Raw genomic sequence first — 27,679 nt, 5'->3', positions numbered from 1 at the left:
GGCTGTCGCCAACAAGTCCCGCCTGCGGAAATTTTCACCCCTGGATGAGGTAAACAAACTTCTTTGTTCATTTCACTTCTTGTCGTGTTCTTAAATTCCATTCAACTTCCCCTTGTCTCATGAGGGAAAAAAGCCAAGATCACGTCTTAATGTCGCGACGAATGTTCCGCTATGTGTTAATAGCTCTGCTTGGGTTTCTGTGGTTTTTAGCAGTCTTGATCACGCAATATTTTTATCGGCTTTTCTTTTCTTCTGGCAACATTTATAACTGTCTTTATTCACCATTATTTACCTCTGTCACCGTTACGAATTTTACATACAAAGTCGGGCGCAAAAAAAGCACCGTTTTCAGATGTTCGTTTTTTGTTTTTGTTTTTTTTTGTCAGCCGACGAAGAAATCATTTACTTATCTACTCGTCAAAAAAATAAATACCCGTATCTCTCTGTTAGACTTTCCGCACTAGTGTTTAAATATCGTATCTCTGCGCCAAGGGGGCGTATTGTGAAGGAAAATGGCCTAACGTTATCGCTTTAACTTCTCAAGTTTCTTCCTGAAAACTGAAAAAATTACCATGCAATCTGTGCGTATCTTTTGACGTTCTCTATATTGCTCTTAAATTCTAGTTTCCTTTAATACTGAAACCTCATTTCCCCTTCCGTGGTATAAAACTGCATTTAATCGAAATTTGTTAATATGAAGAAAAACTAGGCAATAAATTTGTTCCTGATTAAAATATTCCGGTTTGTTGTCAACGATGTGTAAAAAAGACAAGCTTATTATCATTCGGAAACTCGCCAAATTTGACGAAACGGCGTTTCGTCAAACTGGAGACAGAAAGATCCCTAATGCGTTGACAAATTCAGAGAAAAAATAATTTCAGAGAGCAGCTTTTCGCATCGGTATGAATTCAGGTTTACTATATATCTTTGTTTTTATTTAGGAGGCCCCTTATTTTCAGTTTCGATTTGTGTGTTTTTCTTTACGCATTGCGTTTAAAAGGACTAATACAGATCAGTCTTTCTGATAATTAAGGAAAGCAGATTATTGAAATTTAGCCGTAAGAAGAACACGTTTTAGTTAATATCCTTCTTGTGGTTGAAATTGAATACCAGTTTCGAGAAGGAATTAGAATTTTCTTTTTCCTGTTCTAAAGTGTCTCTGTAAAAAACACTACTCTTTGTATTCTTTGTGAAATGTGTTTTCAACTTGGAGCCTGATGATTTCCTGAAACTACAAACACACGATTCATTCAAACAAAAAGGCGTTTGCGTGGAGCACATCGATTGAAAAGGAAAATTTTGGATGAAATTTCTCCTTCGAGCAATGCTCGCACATAAAAACATGATTTCCAAATTTTTATTTAAAAGCCTTGTCGAAATTCTTGTCATGCTTATGTGGAAAATTACCGTCTTTTATTTCTCATCAATATTAGTGCGATTTTTTAATGTTATTCGAAATGTTTTTGGAAGAATTATCTTCCCTCATGAACTTTTTAATTTTATTTTGGAAACTCCAAATTGCTGATGGCTTTGATCGGTCGTTGTAAAATAAATACGGTATTTTTCTTTGTCCCTCTTAATAATTAGCCTGTACAGTTTAGAGACGAAATGTAAGAGGGATTTATAACGATTGGCAGACCATTAAATATGAGTTTGTTACACCACTCAACAGTAAGAATAAAAGTGGCGTATTTTGAGATATTTCTTCGATACCCTTTCGAATTTTCAGCCAGTCAACATCTAGAGCCGTTCTAACACTGTGAGAACTGCTGCTCTAACTGAACGATCAAGTTATCATACATCTGGGGAGCCGTCTTTCTGTGGGTGAAAATTTGTGCATAGCATTAATTATTGAAATCGTCCATCGCATTTTCGATTGAAAAACTTAATGTTGTACTTTTGTTTTTCTTTCAAGTTGTAAATAGCTTTCAGATGTCTAGCTCGTTCCAAGAGATCTCTTATCGAGTTGGAATTTCCACATCTTGACCTCCAACAAGATTATGAACTAAGGATTAACATTAACACATTCAAAAGCATCGAACCGTTAATAAAAAAATAGGCTTCGTCCAAGGAAGAAAGGCAAAGGTCGTATAAAGGGGTTGAAGGACAGGTCTGATGGGTTCGTAATTGTCATCAAAGTGAAAGGCTCCCGGCATATTTCTTTCGTGAGGTGTGTTCAGTAAAAAAAAAAAAGCCACTTGAAAGTCTTCCATTTAGCAATGTCGAGTATTTTTGTCCGGTTTAGGCGGATTCTCGAGTTACGTCGGCTGCAAAATGCACGCTAAGTTCAAGGCCTTTGGCAGAGCACGTTCGTGCCTTCGATAGGGAAAATTGAAAAGTTTCGTAAAAGGTTGAAACGGACTCTGTGCCAAGTTGTCAAATAAAGAAGGGAATTTTTATGGAAATTTCGATTCTTGATTATCCATTGCGTGCGTATTGTAGAACATGAGCTTTTCGCCGTTGACAAGTCGGCGGAATATCAAAACATCGGTTATCGAAAAAGTCTGACATGCTCTTTCGTTGAATTGTCAACGGTTCGCTCGCGTTCACGCGAGGATGCCGCGATCGCGCCAATAGGTTGTAAACAAACCTTCAATAAGATTGTTTACGCCGATAGAATCGACTATTATATCGAGCTGCTTTCCGCGGTTTAAGTAGCTAATGTTTACATCTGCCATCTGCTCACATCTTCAGCGCAAGCGAATAGACATCCTGGTTTAGTTAAAAGGAAACCTGTATCAACTATCATAGTATTATTGGCTCTTCTATTTACATTCCGTGTGAATGATGGAGGGCGCAGGAACAAAACAAAAAAATTATTGTGCTACCATCGCGCGCGCGAATTTCCCCTCCGATTTTCAATTTGTTTTATTAACTCATTCCTCTGTTAACATGTGAAGTTATTTCGCTTGTCGGCGGTCCTTGTTACAATATGCAGGGTATATTAAATAGCTAATATAGCTTATGATTAGTTTTGCATTGTTATGGCTGCAGTTTCGCTTAGGGAAATTGTGTTTATTATCCATGTGGATTTTTCTCGTGGTGCTTAACGCATTTGTATCATAACGTTGAATCTTATGTTTTCCCTTCGTTTTGAATCTATTTGGTTTGCTCTTTGACAAGTCCTGTTGAGGATGAGGAAAAATATTTCGCATTGTTCTCAGAGAGCATTAAAATTGAATAGTATCTTCGTATTCTCAAAGTGTGCCGAGGTAATTTTGACGAGCAACGTATAACAATTTTTAATAAACCTCGCCGCAAAATTAAAAGACGCTTTGAGATGTATTCGCTGCAGCTGGAGGCGAAATGCTTAATGAGATAGTGGAGACTAAATAATTTGTCGTCGATAAAATTTTGCGAGCGAGAAGGAGCCCTTAGTGTTTTCGGCAAAACATAAATATTTGGCCTGCTCCAAATTCTACACCACGCCCCGAGAAATTAAGCTATTGAATTTTTCATCGGGTAACATTCTATGTTTCTAAAATTAATGCTGGTGCTTGTTCAAAACCAAAGGTTTTGTTTGTTATAAAACGGTCGAACCGGTTGCTTGGAAGAAAAACATTCACTTAGGAAGCTTTTAGTCGATCTTCGAATTTGATAACAAACTCCGCAGGGAGCGAATACTAGAAGAATGGAAAAGCATTAAGTTCTTAAATTATACTGGATTCCCTGACGAGTGTTAAAATCAAAATGAGCATGCTATATTTTGTTGTTTAGATTGTTTTCTCGCCGTTCTTTGTTTCTAGACGTGTGGTTTTTCCACTCGACGGGAGGCTTCTGTCGTATCGCTTTCCATTCAACCCGTGGCATAGTTACACGCTTTCCTTAATAAGAATTTGCCAGCTTGAATTACTTCCTTTCATTCGCAAAAGCAGAACACCTTTTTATTTCTTCAAAAACAGTTTAGAAATATTTTGCAAGAGGAAAAATGACACGACTCAAGTAACAAAGTAATGTTTATAATTTAAAACGCTCCACAATGGAAAACTGAATTGTTTTTTCGGTATTTAGAAAATTAAAAAATTCAAAATTTGGGTGTCAATTTTTTGACACGAAGTCTAATGAACAACTGCCTCGCTTGTTCTCCGTCATTGTGAATATTTTTCTCAACATAAAACCACACAGTAATTCATTCTCACATAAAGCGTGAAAGTCAATCATCTTCAACAAACGTGTAATTCGCTGTACACCGTACTAATAATCATTTTTTAATCGTGTAATATGTTTAGGTGAAATTAAATTAACTTCGCGGCCAGTGAAATGAATTTGCCAAGCGTGGTTTCTGCTTTATCGTGTTATCTGCTGACTATTTCGAACTACAGGAGGCCCTGAGAGACGATTTGCATAAACCCATCTTGTTCTCGCTTACATTTTAATGAAGTTGGTTCACAAGAAATAAACCCAATAGCTATCACCCGTTACGTTAGCATTGTTAAAAGCTACTATCCGTTACTATGAAGGCGCAGGATATTAAAGGCACAAGGGTATTAACGAAAATAAATCGCTTTTTAGCAGCGCATTTTCCTCTCGATTGAAAGCGTATTGATTCGGACGGACAATCGCCTTACACGAATTAAAAACACCATTCATGCTCCCTTTTAAAAATTAAACCTTGCAAACACATAAGACAAACAGTAAACGAAACCCGACTGCCATGTCAAATTTCCTTTTTTCTTCTCTCTTTCGTGTGATATGTTGGCGTTTACTCAACGTAAGAGAGATTCTCCATTTCAGGTCATGAAAGGGAAAAGTGTGAGACCATTTTTCATCCAAGATATAATTATAATGATTCGATGGACACCTAGGTTCCTCGGAACAAAAGCTTTAACAGCATTTTCTGTCGTTTGCGAATTACAATTCCATTATCTGAAAAAATAGTACTACGTTTTGTTTGCTAACCGAAATAATTGGCTTTTGCATTCAAGCTCCTCCTCACTGGCAAACGCAATCAGCAAAATACGGAAAGTGGCGAAAAACATTTTGGCGTGGGATAGCCGGGTAAATTTCTCTTAGAAATACGAGCAATTTGACCGTAGTTTTGACATATATTTGACGCTGCGAGAGTCACTGCCCCGATGGGAAATTTTAATTGGGGGGTTCCACGTAAATTAAACGTGATTCCAGCCTTTGTTAATGTTTGTTGTTTTTTGATTTTTCCATTGTTAAACTGTGTTTCTGACTCAACGTTGGCTCGGTGGATGATTGATAGGTGCTGTACATTATAAATTAATTAACATTGTTTGGTGCGTAACAATATATCAGATGATCACACCCGCGCTTCGGGGAGAGAAGAATAAGCTTGCAAACAACGTAACGGTCTTAGGCCAACGACGGACGGGCAGGCAGGCTAGCAGGTTCGCTAAGCGTGGATGCGGTTAAACGGATTCGACGAAACCGTTCTCAATCAATCGCGCGTTTTTCACTGCCCGTTAAACGTTTTGTGTCTGTGTTTGCTGCCTGGTAAATCAAGAGAAGTTTTGTCTTAGCTTGAAAGAAGTGGTTTCCGTGGTTTACAGAGGCTGATTATACGTGGGGCCAGCGCAGCTTTTAAAATGCCAAAATCATTTTTGGTGAAGAAAAAGAAACCTCGACGCGCCGAAGACGGCGAGGCTGTAGAACCCGTGGAAGCCGTTAGGAGTGAGGATACCAACACAGGTAAGACGGACAAGATTACAGCTTCTCTTAAGCCTGAAATATTGTTCATTCCTTATTCTACTTGACCCTTTGACAAACGATTTTGTTCGTAGTTTCTTCCTAACATTTCCTGTGCCATGTTCACCGTTATAAAGTGTCACAAAATTACGGGCGCAGATGTTGCTGGTCGAACGGTGCTATAACGGAACAGCCCTTTTTATTTTACTCTAACAGAAATGTCGCCTTCTCAAATCTACGTCTACAGCCACAAATTGTTGCGTTTCCGTCGAGAAGGGACTTTTTAAAGGCCCGAAGTATTTTGCTTGCGGGGTGCCCTGAAAGCAACTTTAGGAACAATGGTGATATGTTACTACAAATAGTAAACCGATGCTTATCATCAGAAATCACGGCTTTGGCAATTGGTTTCCGTTTAAGAGCTTTTTATGATCGCGGGGAAAAAGTGGGTATTTTGGCGACTTAGATTTGATTTTTTGTGAGGTTGAGTTCGTCGCGGAACTTTAGTTTTGAACGCGCGTAATGCATTCCGTTTTTCTCTCGAGGCTTACAATTGAGGTTAAATGCAACGGACATTCGATAGGGGCCGTGTTTTGCCCACAACCTATTACACGGTAATGTTTGGACGTCTGTGAGCACGTAAAAACACACGCTGCCTAGTCACGAAAAGTAATTCGAAAGCTTTCACTGATTACATTGTGTACACTAGGCGCTGAGATACAAAGCAAATGACAGCCGCGCGAGGCGCCGAATTGATTTCTGCCGCTTAGCTTGCTAAACAGCAGCCCGAATTGAAGATAAGTGTTATGGTCTCGTTGCAGAGATAATCAGGAAAAAAGAATTCAACAATGCAGATCATTGATTCATTCATATTCAAATTTTACACTGTGTAGTGATAAACGCCATTTCACAAAGGAACTAATGGATACATCAATTGACATACAATAAAGATTTTGTGTAGCGTTTAGAAAGCAGCGCGTGGCTATCCGTTAAGCAAAATTATTTTGTCGGGCGCTTTTCAAATGCAAGATTTCCCCCGGCTTGATTCGATGTCCGTTTGCGTGAATTTCTCTCGCCCTCGCCAGAATCGTTCACGAAAATTAAGCGCTGGAAATAAATCGATCCGGTCGTAACAATTATGTTTAATTTAAATTTATGTAAATTCCCATCACTTAAAATGCGAGATCTTTCAGATGCTGTCCATTTCTCGTGGTTTTTGCAAATGACGTGTAAACCGATTCTCCACTTGTCAATTCTACCCAGTTTAGACGTATTATTTCGAAAACAAAAACTCGGCCGGTCGGCACTTTTTTTGTTTGTGCTCCTACATTTCCACGCCTTTCTAAGCAGCTTTGCAGTGGTTCGAGTCGGTGTAAGACAAGGCCTTAAACACTTAACTCGAGCATTTTTAGGCGCAAAAGAACCGACATCTTAAAACGTGATCATATAGCCCGTCAGACAAGCATTTTAAAAGCACATTTGCCGTGCGAGAACGGGGCAGATGTTCCCATTTCTAATTCGTACTCTTTTGGCCGCGAACTTGACAGAAACACTACTTAACCCCTCTGCGTAAATACATTTCGATCAAAGCTTTTCTTGAGAGGAAACACACTTGAACGTGGCCGGCCAGCTTAGCTTTGAGAACATCGGTGATTAACGCACGCGCCCGGGCGGCCTCACAGCTGCGATACGAGGGTACATTGGGCGACTTTCAGTTTCGTAGGAACACATCGGTAGCCCTCAGAATTTTCACGCGGATGGCAAGAGCAGGTTTTTTGGCGCGTCAGTTTACCTTGTCTATTTTGAGGCTCTCTGTTAATAGAATTTTAATTTTCACCACGGTGTTTGTTAAGGTTCCTAGTAGGTGATGGGTTTCAGTTAATAAACCACTTTGTGATTGAGAACATAGCATGGCTTTTAATTCAATAAATTTCCCCTTTCTGCGAGGTGTCCAAATTAATGAAATTAGAGTGACTCGAGCTAGCTTTAATTGACTGAAATAAGAAGACAGCGAACTGAAAACGCCCAAGCCACCACTTCCAAGTTTGTTCAACAAAATGCAAGTTTAGAAAATTACTGTTCGAGAGCGGAAAGATTTGCTTTTTTCCTTCCTGTGTTGTCACTTCGAAACGTAATCATTGCCTTTGTCAATCGAGATAAAACAGCAAGACTACAATATGATTTTATGGATTTATTGTGTCGACAAAACTTGCGCACTCTATAAAATAAAACGCTTTGTCTTTGATGTGAGAAAACTCGACATTTCATAAAATTTCACCGGTTGTTTGTTTACCTGACCAACTTGTCTTTAAGTACCCCACACGCGCTTTGCCTTGCTCGTTAAGATTATAAAACCATTTTGTTCACTCTCGTTTCAAACGTAATTATATATATTTCCTTTTCACTTTGTCTCTGAGTATCGATAAAGGTGTAAAGATCTTCTTCCGAGTATCGGATTTTATCTCTTGAACGAAGTCAAATGAAGATTTAAGATGTGTATCACCGAGAACTCTCGCAAGATGTACCCGGCATATATGCAAAATCTTTGGAAGATTAAACACGTGAGCATTTTTAAGAATAAAGCTCTCTCTTAAGTATTTTTTTCTACAATAAATTGTCGAAACGTAGCTGATACAGTTTTTCTTCACTCTTAAAATTCACAAGTTTGATTCAGACTGATTTTTCAGTGGGGCTTTATCGCTACTTTCAAAGTGTCCCATTTCGTTTCCCTTCCATAAACACTTGGATCGAAACCTTTGGCGGCCTAGTCTCGAATGTCTAATTTACAATCTCTATTACAGCGGATAAGTTTCATCGGCAACTGAAGCTAGAAGTTGTAAATTTCGTTTTCAAATCCGTTACGGAAAATCGAGAAAAACTTGCTATAAACTTTCATTGTGAAAGCTCCCTCAAAAAACTTTCTGTCGATGACGCGATTTTATTTTCGTGTGTACTTAAGATCGGTTACTTGATTTAAGGACAAATTTTTTCTTGGAATTTTCTGTTTCACGCATATGGGAATAAATGTTCTTGAACTTGACTTTAAACACATTCAACTAACTAAAGCCCTTCTTTGAGAACCTGTTGTCACAAACGTGCAATTTTCCCCTCGACATTGCACTTAATCTTAGTGTGTACCGAACACCATCTAGAAAGTGACTTTTATGGTTTTATGTCAAGAATGAAAATTGGCTTGCGTTCTTTTAAAGAAGAGCCATATTGTTTGTAAAAAACTGGGTATCGAATGTTTTCTGTGGTTTCGACGCAGAAGTGAAGTCCGCCCTTTTGTGTTCAAACGGCTTGTTTCGAAAAGCACCTTTTTATCAGATAACATTTGATTGCAATTTACGAAACAACACCAAGACGGATCGAGAAAATTAGCTACTTTATATTTTGACAGAACATGGGGATAGAACTCTCGTGATACCGCGTTTCTTTCCAACCGCAAAATGTGATATTCCCAAAACGTGGTGTTGAAACGTGATACGATTTTGGCAGAGTTTTTTTTGTCTACGTTCGGTGAAAATTTGTGTTTCGTTCTCGCGACCCGTTTTGAAATTAATTTTTTTGCTTTGGTGTCAAGAAATTCGAAAGTGTTAAGTGTCGAGCGGGTTGACTAGATAAAATAATAAACGAAAAGTCGTTAGACAGTTTCCCTATTTTCCGGGTGACTGGATTGTCTTCTTTATTAACAGAACACGTGGGAAAGCTTGTTATTCGATTCATAAATCGAAATGAAATGAAAAAATATTTGTTCCTTCCCATTTTAGCAGGTTTTTCTGTGTGTTAAGAAAGTGCGAGAAGAAAGAAACAATTTCTAAACTCGTACAATTTTTTTTAAAAATTTCTCCCACATGTAATCTTTGCAGATGCGAAGACTGATTATTAATTTTAAAACACGATTAAATTGCCCCGAGATCTGAAAAACCAAAGGTGTTGAAAAAGCTACCCGTAGATATGTATAGTTAATTTAAACTGCGAGGTTATTAAACCTGTATAGACAGCTTGTTCAATTTACAAATACTGGTATGCTTTCTTGATTTTGACATATTTTTTTTTATGCTTTCCTTGGACAACACCCTAAAAAAAAGCTCTTATTTGCTTAAAGTCTTGCCTGTGTCGTGAATATTTTAAGAGCACATTTTCATTGCCCTCTTTCGTCCTCACTTTGTTTATATCTTGTGAGCTTCTGGAGTTATTTTCCCAACCCAATGATTCTTTAATAAACCAGGTTACTTCAGGGTAGGAGTAAAATTTGTCAAATTGAAACAGTGCTCTCGAACGGAGGATTTCTTTTCACGCTTGACGTAATTTAGAAAGCTTAACTATTAACTAACTGCCGTGTGGTGTTATTCATGATTCATAACTTCTAAAAACCATTTTCTTTATTGTTTGAAAACTCCCGTAGTTTTCTCTGGCGCTGAACAATAGGGAATTTCACAAACGACGAATATAGCATGTGAGGTGTTTGTTTTTTTTGTTTGTTTGTTTTTCAACTTTAGATGAAGAACTTTCCTTGGCGGAGGAAATGGAGGTGGAGACAGTCGAAATACTTGACGAGGAAGGAAAAGACAAAGATCACCACAAGGAAAGTTTATTGAGCAAGGACATAGAGCAAGAAATGGCGACTTCTGTTTGTAAGTTTGAAGGTGAAAGAGATTCATTTGCGGTCCAACCGGTTGAAAAGAGAGACGCGAAACTGGAGCGTTCAAGCGGCTGTAACGATATTTGTTGGTGGAGCAGTATAACCTCGAGGTATGAATTACAAAATCTTCCTCCACCCCCGAAACTCATCAGCTCTGTGCCGCGAAACGGCTTTTCAAAGATGCATCATTCTCACCCAACAGAACACGAGCGTTCTGTCATTTCTTTGAATCAAAGACATCATTTTCCACTGACAGCAAACGGTTTTGGCGTCATGAACTTCCACGAGCATCGGGTCCCGTCCATAGCCGAGTCAATACCTGTTCGTGGATCCTTGGATGGGCTTCGAGAACTATCGCTGAACCTTCGGCATGTTTCGGAAGGCCGTCGTGATTCCCCGTTGTGTCCGAGTATTCCACAGCCATCACCCGCTCCGCAGTTTAACGGCAGCCATTTCTTCATCCACAGTCATCCGTTTTTAACTTCTCACCAGCAGCAAGAGTGTCTAACAAATCTGCAAAACAAGGAACAGGCGAGGAAGGGCAACGAAAGCGAGGAGACGAAATACAAATGCGAAATTTGCAATAGTTCGTTCACTCTTCAACGCCTTCTCAATCGCCACATGAAAACTCATTCGTTCTACAAGCGTTACCATTGCCAGTTCTGTACGAAAGGTTTCAATGATACCTTTGACTTGAAGCGCCATATAAGGACACATACAGGGATAAAACCATTTAAATGCAGCCGATGTGACAAGTCTTTCACACAACGATGTTCTCTCGAGGCGCATCTAACACGCGTTCACGGCGTGGTACATAAGTTCGGCTTCCGCGAAAGACGCTCAAAACTGTTCGTTTGCGAGGACTGTGGTAGCACGTTTACGGAAAATTCCGACTTTATGAAGCATCTGCATGAGTTTCACCCCGAGACTGAGAAAATCATGAGAGCACGAAGAAACGGGGGATTCGTTCCAAAATTGAAGGGTGACTGTTAGTTAAGGTACTGTACTCAGAGATAAAAGGCACTCTTTTAGTCATAGATTACCATGAAGAAGTCGGTCTCATATCAAAAGATACATTTTGACAACAGCAGTCCTAATGAAAAGAACTATTTGGTGAAATTCCTTGCATATTCTGTTTATTCTTCGAAAGCCAGTCGTCAAGGGTCTGTTTTTCTCATAACCCGAGGCTTTTTAGGAAAAAGGGATGTCGTGGATTACAAATTCACTAGATCACAGCAATCAAAAAAATAAATAAATAAGCGGAATGAATGGTATTGCGAAGTTCTTTGATCAAAATGTTAAGCAACAGTCGTACAAAACTTTGTTCATTTGTATCAATACGAAGCGCTTTTAAGAAAAGAAATTTAATGTTTACCAGATCACAGCGATTACAAAACAATAATGGTTTGGATGACCAGAGGAAGACCAAAGGGAAAATTATTACAAATATGGAATTGTATACTAGCAAAGCTCAGAGCAAGGCTGAAAAAAGTCAATTTAACTGGCCCTTTAAAGTATTGATGAAATTGTTTTCTCTCGAGAAACGTTTCCCTTCAAAATTACATGTTCTTCCTCAGAGAGCTTTTTTCAAGAAGGCTTCACTGAAATAGCGCGTGTTTGGTTTATGCCGTTTACTTTTAAGGAAAATATGTTAAATTCCGGCCTCTCAATGTTCTTATTAAGCTTTCGCCCTCGTTTGTTGTTGAATTGTGTTTTTTCTGGTAAGCTGAGTTGAAAAGGATTACCACAAGCTGTCTAGCACAGCTGTCTCTAATATTTTGACTAACTTTGTGACCATGTCTACCTTGGAGATGATGGAGGGAGTTGGTTATTTAGAAGCATTCAGATTATCAATAAAAATAGAGTGCCTAGTTTTCGTTTATCGAAAACATTAAAACTTCTGCTTTGTATCTAAGAATATCCTATCACAGAAAGATCAGTCGTATTTAATTAGCTTTGTGCTATGTTATGAACGATATTCGTATCTGAGAAACAGATGTATAAATATTATTCTCAACTGAAATACTATATTAGTTACACTTTTATGAATTCATAAGCATTCGTTGCGTTCATTTATCGCCCATGCAGCTCTTGTAATCATTCAAAACGTTTTTCCATTCGTTTCTTCGCTAGTGAAATTCGCCTCTTAGTTGCATAACATGTTATATAATCGAGCCACTTACATCGAAATAAATTTATATTCGTGAATTATTAAACAGAACATGCATTGAAAGGGCTGTTTTATTTTTAACAATTTTCTCTGGTGTTTTGCTCCACATTTGTAAGTACACCGTAAGATTTCTCCTTGGGCAGCCAACTCCCTGGCATAATAACTATCACTGAAGCCCTCGAGAGTGGGTGACCTAGGAGGGCTTGTGGGAGAAATGACAGTTCGGTGATTTGTGTAGGTGGTAACCGCCAGTCTCGATATCATGTCGAGGCTAGTACAGCGTCACTTTGTGCAAGAGAGATTGAACTAAAGAAATCACTGCTAGGTGATTGCAAATAAAAGCAGTCTTTTCAAAAGTGAAGTGGGCTTCTCTAACTTAGTTGGAATCAATTGTAGGGCAAATACCATCTGCCTTTCAATGTAACGTACGTACCCTTAATTCAATACTTCTCAGAAATTTAAAGGGGTTGTGTCATCTCGTTGTCGTGGTAACCGACTGGAATCCTTCGAACGACAGTTTTATTGCTGCATTCTGTTTCAAAGTTCGAAGGACAACCAGTCGATAATATTCCCTCATGCAATCTGAATTCTCTGTAGAGCAGCCATTTCTAACCCTCGTGCCTGACAGTTTTGTGTGCTTTTTTTTCGCTGCTTCGCCGCCTGTAAATTAATCAAGCGCCAAAAAACCGTCAGCGGCACAGCTGAAGCAATTTATAACGATCAAATCCAAAGAAATATGTAGCGAACTATGACACAATTCCTTGAAGTTATGGGACTCACCCAGAATAAAATCTTCTTTCAGATCAAAATAGATAACATATTAGAGAGGCAAGCTATATCCATGTTCTTTCCAAAAGATACAATTCAAATAATACTAAAAATAATGAATAAAAAAGTAAGAAGTCACATTTTGTTCATATGTTGTTACTAGTAAACGATTGACTCCTAAGAGTGATTAGCATCTAATTTCTCCTTACAATATCACCCCTGAGTCAAACATTACGGTCACGAGAATAAACTAAGCTAAGCTCCTACACATGGAGGACAGTATGGAGAACATGCATACTGATCAGTATCTGGGTGTAAAGAGTAAAACGAACTGTAGGAGTTGAAATTTGTACTTTGTCGCCACGCCTGCGTGTTATAAGCGAGAGGTAAAAGTCTGTAGCATGCGCAACATGGCCGAGGTGTCTTTGACAGACCTGAGCTTATCTCTATCACAGCACCACATGGCAAATAAACATTGTTGCAATTTCTCCAGTTATCAATGTTAGTCCAAGGCGGGTTACCCCCTGATTTTTTTCAGATTACCCAAGTCTTTTGCCGGTACTCATTTGTACTCCTGGATTAAGGAAAGCAATGTGATAGGACCGCTCCAGAACTGAACTGAATTTGAATGTTCATCAGAACTAAAACTACTGCAAACGTTGTCGTAAAATGTTCTGATGATAAATCTTTTACCAACCCACGCTAATGTGTAAACAAAATTAATTTTTTTATCGCAATGTGGTCTTTACACTTATTCTTTGTTCTGAACCGGTTTCTCTACTTTCCGCCACCTTGCAAGCTGATTCTACAACGCAAAATTGCGTTAGAAAAACACATGTCAAAATTGTTTAATCAGTTGTGAAATCTTGCCGCTGCCATTCAAACCACACCAAAATGAACGAAACGTAAATTACTTTTATTTATTATTCTTTACTTTTTGGCAAGTCTGGTGTTAGTCCAGCTATTCTTTTGATCGACTGTTGCAGAACTGGGTCAAAAATATAATGCACAGGAACCTCAATTCCCAACCCCCCCTCCCCTCCCATCTGACAAAAACCCAACGCGACGAAGCAGACTGTGCCATTCGCAGTTTATTGAGGGCGCGGGAAATCAGACAATAAGGCCGTAATGAGATGTTGCGACTGTTCTTTGTTCGAATCAGGTCTTGGAAAACATTATTTATCAAAAAATGTGTAAGGATATTGTGCATGCAAATCTCCTGCTAAAACTTAATCAAATTAGAATTATTGCTTTTCCCGATAAGAGGCCAAGGTTACACCAGTTCTCTATTTCCTTGTAGGACTGGAGATTCTCTAGAGAGATTGATACAGTCGGCTCACTCTCTGATTCATCAAACAAGGCTACAGGTCGATTGTTCAATAGTTCTCCTCGACTCTTTTCTCGAAAATCCTTAGGTCAAACTGCGATGCATCACATAAACAGATTAAGACACTGATTTAAACAACAGAAAGAACCAGACGCGAAAATACCACTGGACATAAACAAACAGCATTCCTACGGACTCCTTGTCTCACAGTACGTAAGCTTGACATGCTACGACGCAACGGTATGACGTCATAGTTCATATTCATATCAGCAAGAGTCTTTTTTGCTTACGTACAGTCTTTAAAATCATCTTAAAAACCGCTTACGTACAAATTTTTAACTTATACACCGCAATAAACAATATACAGTTTATTTTTAAACCATCATCATTTTTTAAATCCGTTTAGGTCGAATAATCGGCAAGGAACAAATTTAGAAAGGTTCAGATACAGGTCGTAAAGCACTAGGTATTTTAAGAGCCCAATATCATTCAAGTTCCTAATTACCTTCGTGACCAAAGCCTAAGTCTTTGAAAAATTTTATGGGATCACAGAATTATGAGTGAGTAGAGTACATCAGGGCTTTTTTGTCATGGAAACATCTCTATCGTTTTCGTGTATTGCAGTTTGTCTTTTAATCTTCTGGTTTAATCACCATCGTTAACTGTTTCGATACTTGTATCTGCATCTTCCTGTTCTCGTGACACTAATTTTAAAATCTGAGATTCATCCCAACGCCGACGTCTTTTCTTTTAAAACCCTTGAAATATAACAATGGCCAATCACTGAAAAAAATATCAACTACTTTTCAAGGCGCCTGTTTGTTTTATCACGTCAAAGCTACCATTAGTTATTCAACTTATTTTATTACCCACCGTTAGTACAGAGCTCAGATGACACATTTTTTAAAGAGAGGAATTATCGATGTTAATTCGTCCTTCTTTTGCAAATTGAAAATCATCGTTCCTAGTTGTTTTACATTGCTGCAACGTATAAAAGGCTGTAGGAAAGCATCTTAAGGCTCCAAGGGGTTTGCACGAGTCTTGCTATTATCGTCAGTTTCAGTCTTACCTCTGGTGAGCAGCTCATAATGTTTCGGTAATTTTAAAATATTCGCCCTAGTCGATGTGTCTCGCAAAGTAAAGAAAATACAAAGTGCCAATGTCAAATACAGTATTGCCCTTTCACAGCGAACACTTAAACTTTATCTTACATTTAAGTGAGTTCACGCGCGTGTGATTGATTTTTTTTCATAACAAGTCAAGGTCTCGGACAACTTATCGGAACACAACGCAGCTGAAACCAAATATCTGCGCATTTCGGTCGTTTCATGATAGACAGATCATTTTTTTTTAAAACAACTTCAACTCGTCAATTTGCTGGGTCAAGTTTGTCGAAGTATTTCTGGAATGGTATACGTCGCCGGTTTCAGTGACTCTGGTACGTATCTTCGGAAAGATTAGAAACAAACGGAAGATATATATATATATATATGTAGGGAACGTATAACATGTACGAGTATCTGCAACCATTTGAAAAACACCGATATAGTTACGTCATTAATATTGCCAATATTGCCATCATCAACTTTGTTTTGGTTACGGTTTTTCTTTTTGAATACAACGAGTGCTTTCCCTTTTTCACACACCTTGCCTCGACCCCAGGATTCTTCAGGAGTCAAAATTCAAGATGGCGGGGAGGCAGTCCAGTCATCGCTTACACCGCGGAAGAATAACGACAATTTTTGCCACTAAAGTGAGACTGACAAAGGTGAATCTCTTTCTGTCTCCCCTGTACCAATGCTAGAAATAGGTGTTTCGTTGCAAGAGTCCCAGAGAAAAAGATGTTCGTTGCTCTATATTTGCCAGTTCCTTGAGTTATGTTGTCACAACAGCGCGGAAAGGAAGTTGTTGACTGGGTTTTTTCTCTATCACAGTCTCATTTTCCTTGATCCAAAACAACATTTCCTTCAATATTTATAATGGTCTCAACGAAGTGTGTACCAAGGGAATACTATACTGAAAATTCGAATCTATCTTGTTAGTCATGTAAACCTTTGCCTGAGGGCTGTATTCCACTCGATTTTGTAAAGATTTGAATCAGTTGTATTTCAGTTATGCTCATCAAATATGGGACATCTCCACCCTACCCGCCTGGCTTAAGAACGGAAGGATATAGTGAAAGGAAATGAACCATTGTTGTACAGGAGGTGTAACTTACGTTAGATTTAATGTTATAATCTGTGCCGATATTTCTGTAAAGATCAACGAGAACGGGAAACTAAAAAAATCGATGAGCACACAGGAATATAACTCAGGAAGTGTAAATAATTTTTTCGAGTTCAAGATACTCCTTAAAAAGGAAACTGGTCATACTATGCCTAATGTCACATCAAACTGAACATGTCATAAAGTGTTGTGTTGTAAAACATCCTAATGAGGATACATTTTGACTTGAAAAGTTGACATTAAATTGTTACCAAAAATTGTCGCCTGCACATGTCAAATTTCTTCCCTAGTTAATACTCAGCAATCAGTACAGCAAAAATGCCTTTTGACATTATTTTATTAGCTGTTAAAATGAAAGCACTAATATCTATGTGAAAATTTAACATATTCTTATACAAACCGGTGAGTAATATTCGGTGAAAGCTTTTATTGGCGAATCAGTATACCCTCAAGAAGGGTAATTCTTGTACCTTTTAGGTTAGAAAGTTCTATGTATATCAAGTGAGAGTCAGAAACGAGCAATTGTACTCGATGGCTGGTTATGAATTGTCACATAGAAGACGGTTTCTTTTCAAACTTGGACACTAGCCAACTTTCCATCTTACACAGCATAACAGAACTTCATGAACTTAAGAGCTTCTCAGTAAAACTGAATTTAATCACTTCAAGATTTACAATCCAACAGTTTGATATCTTTAATCATCGATCAAATAAAACAGATCTCTTTTCTTCCACATAAATTTTGGACACCAGATACTTAAAGTCATGTTATATGATTCACATTTGTGACGAGAAATTAAAATATAAAGAAAGAAATTAGAATTTGTGTACCAATAATACACTGACATCTACTGACAACAGATTCAGTCTTGATCGAACCGATATTAGGTATCTACAGGTGCCAGATAAAAGCAGTGATTATTTGTGCTAGATAAACTCAAGCAGTGATTGTTTCTGCTTGTTCACCAAATCCATTAGTGTCTAACCTTCGCAGAATACTCTTCGCATTCCTTAGTAACTTTTGGTACGAAGGTGTTACGAGAATCATGTCCCTGTCTATTCAGAAAAAGATACTTGAGGGAAAGAAACAAAAAGGACACAGAACGTACTCATTGAAAGAAAGTATTTATGCGAACTGTTACATGACCAACAATTCTCCAATTTCCTCTCTGTGATAAATTCTGCTTCTTCTTTTTCCTCCTCGCAGGATGGGCGCGTTTAGCCACAATCGATTATCACAGCGTTCGCCTTCCATTTTCCCTGCAACCTCTGCAGCCGTATTCACGAAAAATTTCACTCTTTCCCAGGCTCCGCGAAACACTGTTGCACGGTGCACTCTTTGATACACGGCGCCGGCACAGCACACAAGATTTGACGTCACCCGTTGATCATTTAAGTTGTTCAAAGAGGAAAAAATGACGTGAGTTTATCCTAACACACATACGTCGCTATTTTTTAACCACACTTGAAAGCTCTCGAACATGCAGACTAAATATCAACATACTTGCGTCTTGCACCGGCTATTTTAAAACTAACAAATATGTATCCGCGTACCTTAAATTTATGCATGAACAACGTTTTCACGGTTCATTTGCAGTTGCCTATGATTGTTCTTTGCCATTTTACAATGAGAAAAGCATATTTTTGGTAACTATTTTCGAATTTTATTTCACGGCTAAAGTCGTTGAAAGACGAATGCAAAAACCATATGGCGTTGAATTCTATGTATACGATTTTAGACCAGATCATAGATAGATGAGTTCAAAGTTCAATGAATTTGTCACAAGACTGGAACAAAGAAAACTTGTGATGTCCCGCTGAGGATCCAAACTCAGTTTGAAGCTTAACCATCAAGCGACAGGGAAAGAACATGCAACCATTAAACATGCAAATAACCTGCTTTTACAAACGTGTCTAAAGGGTGTGCTTAAACACATATTTCAAGTGCGCACAAATCTTACATTATCTTCCTAATTAAGCCATACGGAAAAAATTCATATTTCGAGTAACGATTATGATTTCTGGAGAAACATATTTCGGCCAGCTCATTTCTAAGACAATATTAACTCAAGGATTCAGAGCGTATGTACTAGTTTGTTAACTTAGGCTGCGAAAGAGAAATAAAGTTATCTCTGCATCGATTTGTTGCAGTTTGCGACCTAAACAGTTATTCCTTGAAGATGCGCTCCATGTAGGTACCACTCGTGTTTTTAGTGCTAAATTTGAGCACTCTTTGACTCGCAATCAATGCAATTTTCTGATGGAGATCCAAGAAAATTAAGATTATCAAGCTCTATAAATCCTAGGGTTCTCAACACAGCTTTGAGTGCTTTATTAGAGAGAGGGAAAATTAGGAATTAAAAAGCATGATGAATTGTTATGTTCTGCTTTTTCGACGAATATCAGTTAAAGTGTCTTGAAGGACAACAAAAAAAGGATATTAAAGGAAAAAATAGAATTTTTCATCCGGACATCTTGAACGCTATCACTTCCTGTAACTGTCGCCTTGGGCCATTTCTGCTCTTATTGTTTCGATAAATCATAACATTACTTGTCAATTTTATTTTATTGATCGAATCGAATTACTTTCCAATGAAGTATTCCTTCATATGTAAATTGATTTACGACAAACTATGTTAATAGCAAAACCTGACTCAAATGAGAGAGAGCGCTCATCGACTACCTTTTAACTTAGCTCGAGCCTATGTGACAGTTTGAAAGCGCTTTCCTTCGATCAAAGCTGAATCTTCCACGTTAATATGAAGCGGTAAATTTAATCCCAAAATGATGTCCTTGCCCTCCTCTCTTGGAAATAATTGCAAGCATCACTTTCGAACTGTTAAATATATCTGTGATCTTAAATAGTGTAAAACTTTAATTGAGAATGTCTGGATTTGTGATACTGTTTTTAAATTGTATACGAGTAGAAAACAATATCGGTAGATGATTTAGTGACTAAAAAATGACAGCATATAATTTTTCTCGATCGATTTTCGCGCTTCAGGTGAAATCCTAAGCGGTTTTACACGCTGGCAGTTTCGTATGACTTTGTTATTTTTTGTGGTATAATTGCTGATCGCTGCAAATTGAATTTCTACCTAATTTACATGTAAAAATTTCGTTTTGCTTAATAGTGTTTGGTGCTGAGTACAATCAATATTAAAACTTCCTATGAACGTTTTGTTATAACAACAGCCATAAACTGATACCCGTGTTTTCTTTGCTCAGTTTCGAAAACAACATCGAGCTTTCAATACCCGTGGAGTTAAGCCGTTTCTAAACTAAGTTCTTTCTGACGCGAGGGTATAATGGTATTATTCACGGCCGCCAAACTAAATTTACACGCGCAGTCTATATTTAGTGGCAAGCTTCTTTGCTGGTCCGATCGAGTGGGCGAATTGACGCAAATCACATTGCGGAAAATCGTCATATATGGGTCTCAGATCTTGTTTTGAATGGCAAACCAAGACATCATGGACTCTCTGTTTATCATCACATGGAGAAAAATAAAATCGTGGTCCGACTTACTTTTAAGTGGAATTAACTGTATTTGGTACAAAACGTGTTACCAACAGGTTGTGACAGTGTTTAAAGGATTGCTGTTTTCGATTGAAAAGACGCCAATTTGGGTTCCATGTTAAACGCAGCCGCGAAAACTTTTTCTCGCCTCGTTGCCTCAAATCACTTCCTCTAAAAATAAAATTGCTATTTACAGCTCGTAACAAGTGCCCAATTGAACTGCCAAATTAAATGACAACACCAGTATAAAGGCCCTCAAAGGGACGTGTATTGTGTATTGTGTTTGTTGACTTCTTGGAACATTGTTCGTGCTAAGAGCGAACAAAAGACGTAATCAAAAGATACCATGATATCAGGGTAATTGGCCGTAATCCGTATCACATGACCTACTGAACGCTACCTTAAAGCGAATGAGCTATAAATTCACTTCGCACCTCTAACGGTTTCAAATGGTCCGCACCATCGCACAGACTAGCACGTGTCGCATAAAACCTCTCATTGATTTTTCGGGCTGAAATTTCATCAGTTTTGAATTTTAACGTGATTCAACTTGTCAGGTTCGAACTAGCTTTCGTTGTCTCGGTTTTTGGGTTGGTTTCTTCCTTGAAGTTCCTTGTAATATTGCCATGCCAAAGTCCTTCCTTGTGAAAAAGGCGAAGCGCCGACTCGACGAAGTCGGAGAGAGTAATCTCTCGTGTTCTGGTAAGTAAAGCATATAAATATATTTTCCTTACCGTGATAGCGGGTTTCGAATGATCCTAGTTTCCTTTAGTAAACTGAACTGAGAAATCGATGGTGGTAAGTTGCAATTTTGCTTGTGGATTTTTTTGTTACACCGTTATAAATTTGTTTATTGCGACCGATTTCTTGTACTCAAAGCGGGGAGTATTTGCTGACCGATTATTTAATCGTATCAACATTTCTATCCGCAATCTTTTTTTACGCAACGAGATGTTTTCTAAAATACGCATGCCGAGGTCTTGTTTTTCCTCGAGGGCAAAAGGGTCACGAAAGATTCCACTTTGGACAATAGCGACATGTTTTTCATCTTCTTTGTCTCGTATTAGTCAATACCTAGAGATTTTCTGCCACAAATATTCAAGCTCTTTCGATTTTAATCGCTGAAGACACTCCAAAGTCACGGAAATCTCGTTCTCGTCATAATTATTTCAAGGGCACGGTGGAATCCAATCATTACTGAAGCGCGCTACAAGTCCTTAACAGGTTGTGCTAACACGGGCTTTTTGTATTCTGTGGATGGAACAAAAGGCAAGCGCTCGCCAAAGAACACAACTGAATTGCCGCCCCAGGGTCTCACATTTTATTCTGCGCTAGTGGTGGCATCAACCGCGGATCGTCACGAATTTTTTTTTTTCAATTTTGCGGTATTTTACACTGCATGTAAATTGCTTTGGGAGAAATTGTAAAATCACTTCGATCAAGAGTTGTCTCAGAACGATCGGGTCGACGGATTGCAATCCTTTGTAAATGATCGGGACAAAAGTGAAAATTGGAAATCCTTTCTTCGAGTTAATTGACAAACGAAACTTAATAGTTCTTTTCAATGGGCTTTCATATTCAAATGCGAAATAAAGATGGTTACATAGAAAAGTTAATGGAAATTGCTATTGACATCTCAAGGTTCGCTTTGTTTGCTCACGGATGTTGCACGCGTCTTCTAAAGGCTTCAAAACGAAACAAATCAAACGAAAGCCTGTCTTCTTTTTGTTCCACTCGAAAACCGTAATTTACACTAAATGAGCAATTTCATTTTCTTTGCAGAGACTTGAACCGGAAACTTAGTCTCGCCACAATGAATTATCATTTGGAACACGATGAAATTTTGAACTGCAATTAAAAACAATTGCCTGAAGTGTTTAAATTTATCGGGAATTTCATATCAGCAAACTTGCGCGTAAATCTAAGTGATGTAACGTTTGTATTTTGTCCTGTAGGTGGCGAGCAGTTGAATTATAACCGAAAATCATCCATCCGCAAAACTATCGCGTGTTTTGTTATACAAAGCAAACGGGCGGGAGAATTAATCCTTTAGGAACCTTGTTTTCTGAGGGGTTATCTCTGACATACAAGATTTAGCCAAATTGGGGTCAGAGGGGCAGGTCTACGGGAAAAACTTCTGCTCAAAATTACCCAAGATGTCACGAAATTGCTACATAAACACGAAAAGCTTGCCAGACTTCTACAGCTGGTTCGGGCAGCGACATGACAGCGTTTTGTTTGACCAGCAAAAGCACACAGCACTCTTAAACTAAACAACGTTTAGTAATTTCCGTTTCTTGCACTTACTGATCACAAACCGTTCAGTTTCAATTGAATCATTTCTGAAAGTTAAATGTTTAAAATGTTTAAAAGAGCCATATACAGTATATATTTGAGATAACACGTTCCGCCCTGTCGACTAAATTCGCGAAAACTTCGCGTCTTTCCTTGAAATAATCCGCTTTATTTCTGAAGTTGTTATGTCGATATGTCAGCATTTCGGGCGTAATTCTGCTAACAACAATTCAACCCAAATTTACATTTTCGTTTCAATTTGACAACGCTCAATTTCTATTCACATATCATTCTGATAGGAAGCGCACACCTGCCTAGGGGATAACGCGTTTTACTGTGTTTTCATTAATAATTCATCCTCGAAGTCAACAGATATAATAAATTGGGATTTTGTTCACGAAAGAATTTATGTACGTTTGACAGGCCGTCAGTTGTTTTTGTTAGCTAATCTGCCCCGTTACATTTAAGAAGCGCCGCGTCATTCTCTTAATTACAATTCACTTAAAACTTGAGATAAGCAATAACAAAGACATCATGCACGTTCAAATACCAGAGTAAATTAATCAGACGGGCAATTATTAAAGCATTTGGTCCCTAAACGTTTGCGGCCAAGTCAAGATTTCAAAAAAGAAAATTTCTCGAGAAAGTTGCATTTTCGTTGACGCGCCCTAAACAAATATAGACAACAATGGCTTTCTGAAAAACGCTGAGGACTTCGGACCCTCCCGACCAATTCCTCAGCCAATTTCTCGACGGTTTCTTCTAGAATGCTCACACTTTTGATCGTTTGAAAAACAGTTTTAAAATTCAAACAATAAAAATATATTAGTAAATTGAACAGAATGGACTAGTCTTGAACCACACTTCTTGAAATCCCAAGATTTCGAATTTAGGACATAACTTGTGGCCCCTTAAGTTACCGCGACTATCGAGAAACGTGCCTCTCTTTGGAAAAATGTTCTTACATGGCCCTTAGTAACTAATGGAAAAATGTTTTGTTGCAGACAAAAGAGAGCCTTGTGAGTCCCCTACGTCAGCGCTCTCCATGTTGAATCATGGGAAGCAGGAGGAGGACACACCGAGTACGTTACACCACATCATGAAAGACCCATCTAAAGACGCGACAGATGCTGCGAGGAACAGTTCAGTTTATAGGGGCAGACCAGCTGAAAGGTTGACGGAAAATTGGCCTTTATTGCCCCACATGTTTTTCTTCCCATCTTTACCAACTCAAGGTAATCCTCTGGCGGAATGTTGTGCGCCTCTAAAAGTGCAAGTCTTGACGAGCAACTCGGTCAAAGATGGCCATTCTCCACCCAATGAAGAAAGCAGAGAACGTGCGCGCAGACTTAATAAGATCGCCGAAAAGATACCAAAACATGCAGAAATACAAGGAACAATCAGAAATAGTGAAATTTTCCCGCCTTGGCTCCTCGATTCTGCGCCAAAGTTTTGGAAATCTGGACTAACCGATGGAGCGCGCCTTCCTCTTCCCAAATTCAATTTTCCCGATTCGAGGATGAACAGAGAACGTGTTGAAATGAACCGTCATCATTTTTACCCTTTTGAGAGAGTTCTTTGGTCAAGAAAGAGAAAAATTGCGGGTACTGAAAGGGAAATCTCCTTGTCACCTCAAAGTTATAGGCTTCTCGAAACATCTCAATTACCAGCGGCCAAGTGGAAAAAGAATAGGAAAAGCCGAGAACACGGTGAGGGGGAACATCAGAAACCAGAAAAAGACAGAAATATCGGACAGGAAAAGGAGTCGAACAGAGTGCATGATAAAGATAACATGGAACAAAAAGTACAGTCGAGAAAATTGCCAGGCCGAGTGCTCACAAATCGCATGGAATCTGAACACAACCCCAGGAATATTAAACACCATCAAGATCCTACCGATTGGCACATCGTCGTGCCGAGCAGATTGGCAGACGGAATGTTCAATTACCATGATCCGTATTCGTTATGGGGACAAAGCGCTGCCGTAACAAGTTCTGTGTGGGTTCCTGACGTTTTAAAGACTGCATCGAAAGAAGATGTCACTGGAGATGCGAATGGCTCCAAGGGAACTGAATTATGGACGTTTAAAACAAAGAAAGAAGGAGAAGTTTCTTGTAAAGCCAAAGAAGAAACTGCAGTCTTTAATCAGAAGGAAGAAGACAGGAATACTTTCCAGCCCAAGCTGAATTCTGAAAACCAAATGGCGTGGTTCAAAAAGGGCTCACTTAGTCCAAAACTTATAAAGGAAGATTCGTGTGACAACAAATCTGTTCTCAGTTTCTCTAACGACGAAGATCACGTTCGAGATTTTCAAAGGAATCTAAGGAAAGAAGAAGAGATTTTTAAAGATGACACAAGAAGTTCACCAGATCACAGTACTATCAAAGATGTTAATTTGCATAAACTTGTGACATTTGGTCACCAGAATGCAAACTTATCCAGACGTTTTAGCCCGGTGGAAATTAGAGATGGGAAATTATCTTCTGTGTCGTTCAGATCTCCAGAACGGGTAAGCCCAAGCAACGACGCGATCAACTTAAAGAAAAGGAAAGAATCTGACTCTTTGCTGCTCCACCAAGACGCCAAAATGAACGTTGTTGAAAAGTCAAACGACGAGGTTCTTCCGTATTCCTCGTCGTTTTGGCTTCTCAGCAAAGAACCATCCAGAGTATCCCAGGGTAGTGTTCGCCCAAAATTACCTGTTGTAGCTTCCAGCCCTTCCTATTGGATGACGAAAAATGGAGCCCATGAAAATGCGAAAAAGGAATCCCCGAACGGAACTAACAGCCACAGATGTGAAATATGCAACAGTGCGTTTCCACTTCGTCGTCTTCTCAACCGCCACCTTAAAACACATTCATTCTATAAGCGTTACACTTGCTCCTACTGTGACAAAGGCTTCAATGACACGTTTGACCTGAAGCGTCATGTAAGAACACACACTGGAATAAAACCTTTCAAGTGTGAGCAGTGTGACAAGTCGTTCACTCAACGATGCTCTTTGGAGGCACATCAAACACGGGTACACGGCATAGTGCACAAGTTTGGTTTCCGTGAGAGACGCTCGAAGATGTTCGTGTGCGAAGAATGTGGAGCCACGTTTAAAGACAGCCAGTCAGAATTCATGACCCACATGGCGAGTATGCACCCAAATCGAGAGAGAGGTCCATGGATGAACAAAAACACAAACCTCTGCTCACAAGTTATAACATTTTGAAACACTGAATACCTTTCATTGTTATCATCATCATTTTTGTCGTTAGTATCATCATGATTATCATTAACACCATCTCAACATAGCTATACCGAATTTTCTCAAGCTATTTCTACAAATTTTTAGCTCTAGTTGCCTTCACCGAGGAGGGAATGATCGTTTAATCATACACATTCCCAGTGTAACAGTCTTAGACGACGGTTTCGCATAAACTGATCCAAACAGATAGACAGATACGCTGTTGTCCATACATTTTTAATACCGCAACAGAAAACCGGCAAGAATTTGTTTAACAATCTTGAGCATCTTAAGTTGGCGATCGTTCCCTTCATTCTTTTCACTGTAATGCTTGATTTAGCAGCGATACCTTAGGGAGAAATCAGACGCTGGTCACCCTCAGGGGTCACAGAGTTAAACACACAAACACCAGCGCCGCAGAATATCAGTCGCATCTGAAATTCATACTATGAAAATCGAAACCTGGGTGCTCTTTTCAACTAATTGTATCAAGTTTTATTGAAACAATTTCACATCACAGTTTACACTTCAGCATTTTCGAGTCTGTTTTCGATTTAAATGACATCAGAGATTTGTGAAATCTTTCACTCTCAACATCATTATATCTATACTTTCTAGCGCAGTTTCATTCTGTAAATAAATAGTTCTGTGGAGTCAGTAGTCCTTTAACGAGAGAGCATCTCATCCTCTTTAGGGGAGGGAACAGATCTCGAATCCTCTTGAGAGTTAAAGAGAATGCAAATTCAAGCTTACAACTTAGAGTTATAAATTAAAAATTGGGTCTGACGAACAGTTCTGCTGTTAGTAATTCAACATCAAATCACGTCTTTGAATCATGTTTTAAGAGAGAATAAAGATGAAATTACCTATGAGTCTATAAGGAAATCATCGATATTTTTGTCAAACTCAAGTACCCAGTCTAACATACCACGAAAAGGCAACTTTGGTGACTTTGAACTATATTGCCAGTCTGGTCTGATAGCTTATTTTGAGACGAAAATTACTTCTGTTAAAAATTAGGGTGCATCACGTGGGATACTCACAACTGCCGTTCTACAATTTTGACGAGTAAAGCGGTCAAATCATATCAGACAAGAGAGTATTGGATTTAATTGAAGTATAGCCACATAACAGAAGCTATTTTTGCCCTGAAAGTGGCATTTCCGACCGCGAAAATTAATCATAGAATTGAACTTCGTAAATGCGGAAAAAGCGAAATGGGGTTGAACACTAGAACGGCCTAGAAAAAAAGCAATCCAAAGAAGATATTGTCGGGACAAAAGAGGAACACAGAATCGTAGCTGTCCCATCGAATTAATGGAGTGTTGAAATAAAACGGATTTGGTTGCCACGTTTTAATGCAGGCTTAACTTATGAAGACATTTCCTTCACATATCAAATATTGAAAGACATAACAAAACAGTTATTGCGTGCGCTAAATCCAGAATTTTCAAGATTGTAGTAAAGTGTTAATATCCGCCGACGGCTGGCGTCACTAAGCAAGCTAAACACCTTTCTTTTGATCGTCAATGTTCCAAGCATTTTTACAAAAGAAAAAATTTACTGTTTACTTGTTTATCATCGGCTTCTAGCTACCCGAGACGTTTTTTTTTCTTTTTTGTGGTCAATGATTCGACCTCATAGTGGGATGAAAGAGGTTTCATAGATTGCTTCAGCCATCATTGTCAAATTGAGTGAGAAGGAAATTTGAGTTAGGAAATAGTGGTTCGATATTCTGAACTTGAAATTGTGATGTGTCGTGACATCGCCGAACCGGAATACATCGCCGAAATTTTTTCAGTTGGCAACCTATGTTGCTAATCTATAATTTTGCTTCCTGTTCGATAC

The 27,679-nt window shown here is 38.7% G+C and overlaps 2 protein-coding genes across 2 annotated transcripts; both read left to right on the top strand.

Annotated features, from left to right (window-relative positions):
* The first annotated feature begins 5,232 nt into the window (after window positions 1–5,232).
* On the top strand, window positions 5,233–12,510 carry LOC113685107 (uncharacterized). The gene is made up of 2 exons (XM_027202573.2): window positions 5,233–5,655; window positions 10,152–12,510. Exons 1-2 carry the CDS (start codon window positions 5,553–5,555, stop codon window positions 11,285–11,287), a joined length of 1,239 nt encoding a protein of 412 aa, XP_027058374.2. The 5' UTR covers window positions 5,233–5,552; the 3' UTR covers window positions 11,288–12,510.
* An 8,079-nt stretch (window positions 12,511–20,589) lies between these two features.
* On the top strand, window positions 20,590–26,698 carry LOC113685106 (uncharacterized). Its single transcript, XM_027202571.2, has 2 exons — window positions 20,590–21,006; window positions 23,604–26,698. Exons 1-2 carry the CDS (start codon window positions 20,931–20,933, stop codon window positions 25,814–25,816), a joined length of 2,289 nt encoding a protein of 762 aa, XP_027058372.2. The 5' UTR covers window positions 20,590–20,930; the 3' UTR covers window positions 25,817–26,698.
* Window positions 26,699–27,679: the final 981 nt, after the last annotated feature.

Source organism: Pocillopora damicornis, chromosome 6, assembly GCF_964200805.1.
Source record: "Pocillopora damicornis chromosome 6, jaPocDami1.2, whole genome shotgun sequence".
Taxonomy (NCBI): domain Eukaryota; kingdom Metazoa; phylum Cnidaria; class Anthozoa; order Scleractinia; family Pocilloporidae; genus Pocillopora; species Pocillopora damicornis.
The sequence above is the reverse complement of the archived record's forward strand: the minus strand, read 5'-3'. Positions and strand labels throughout refer to the sequence as shown.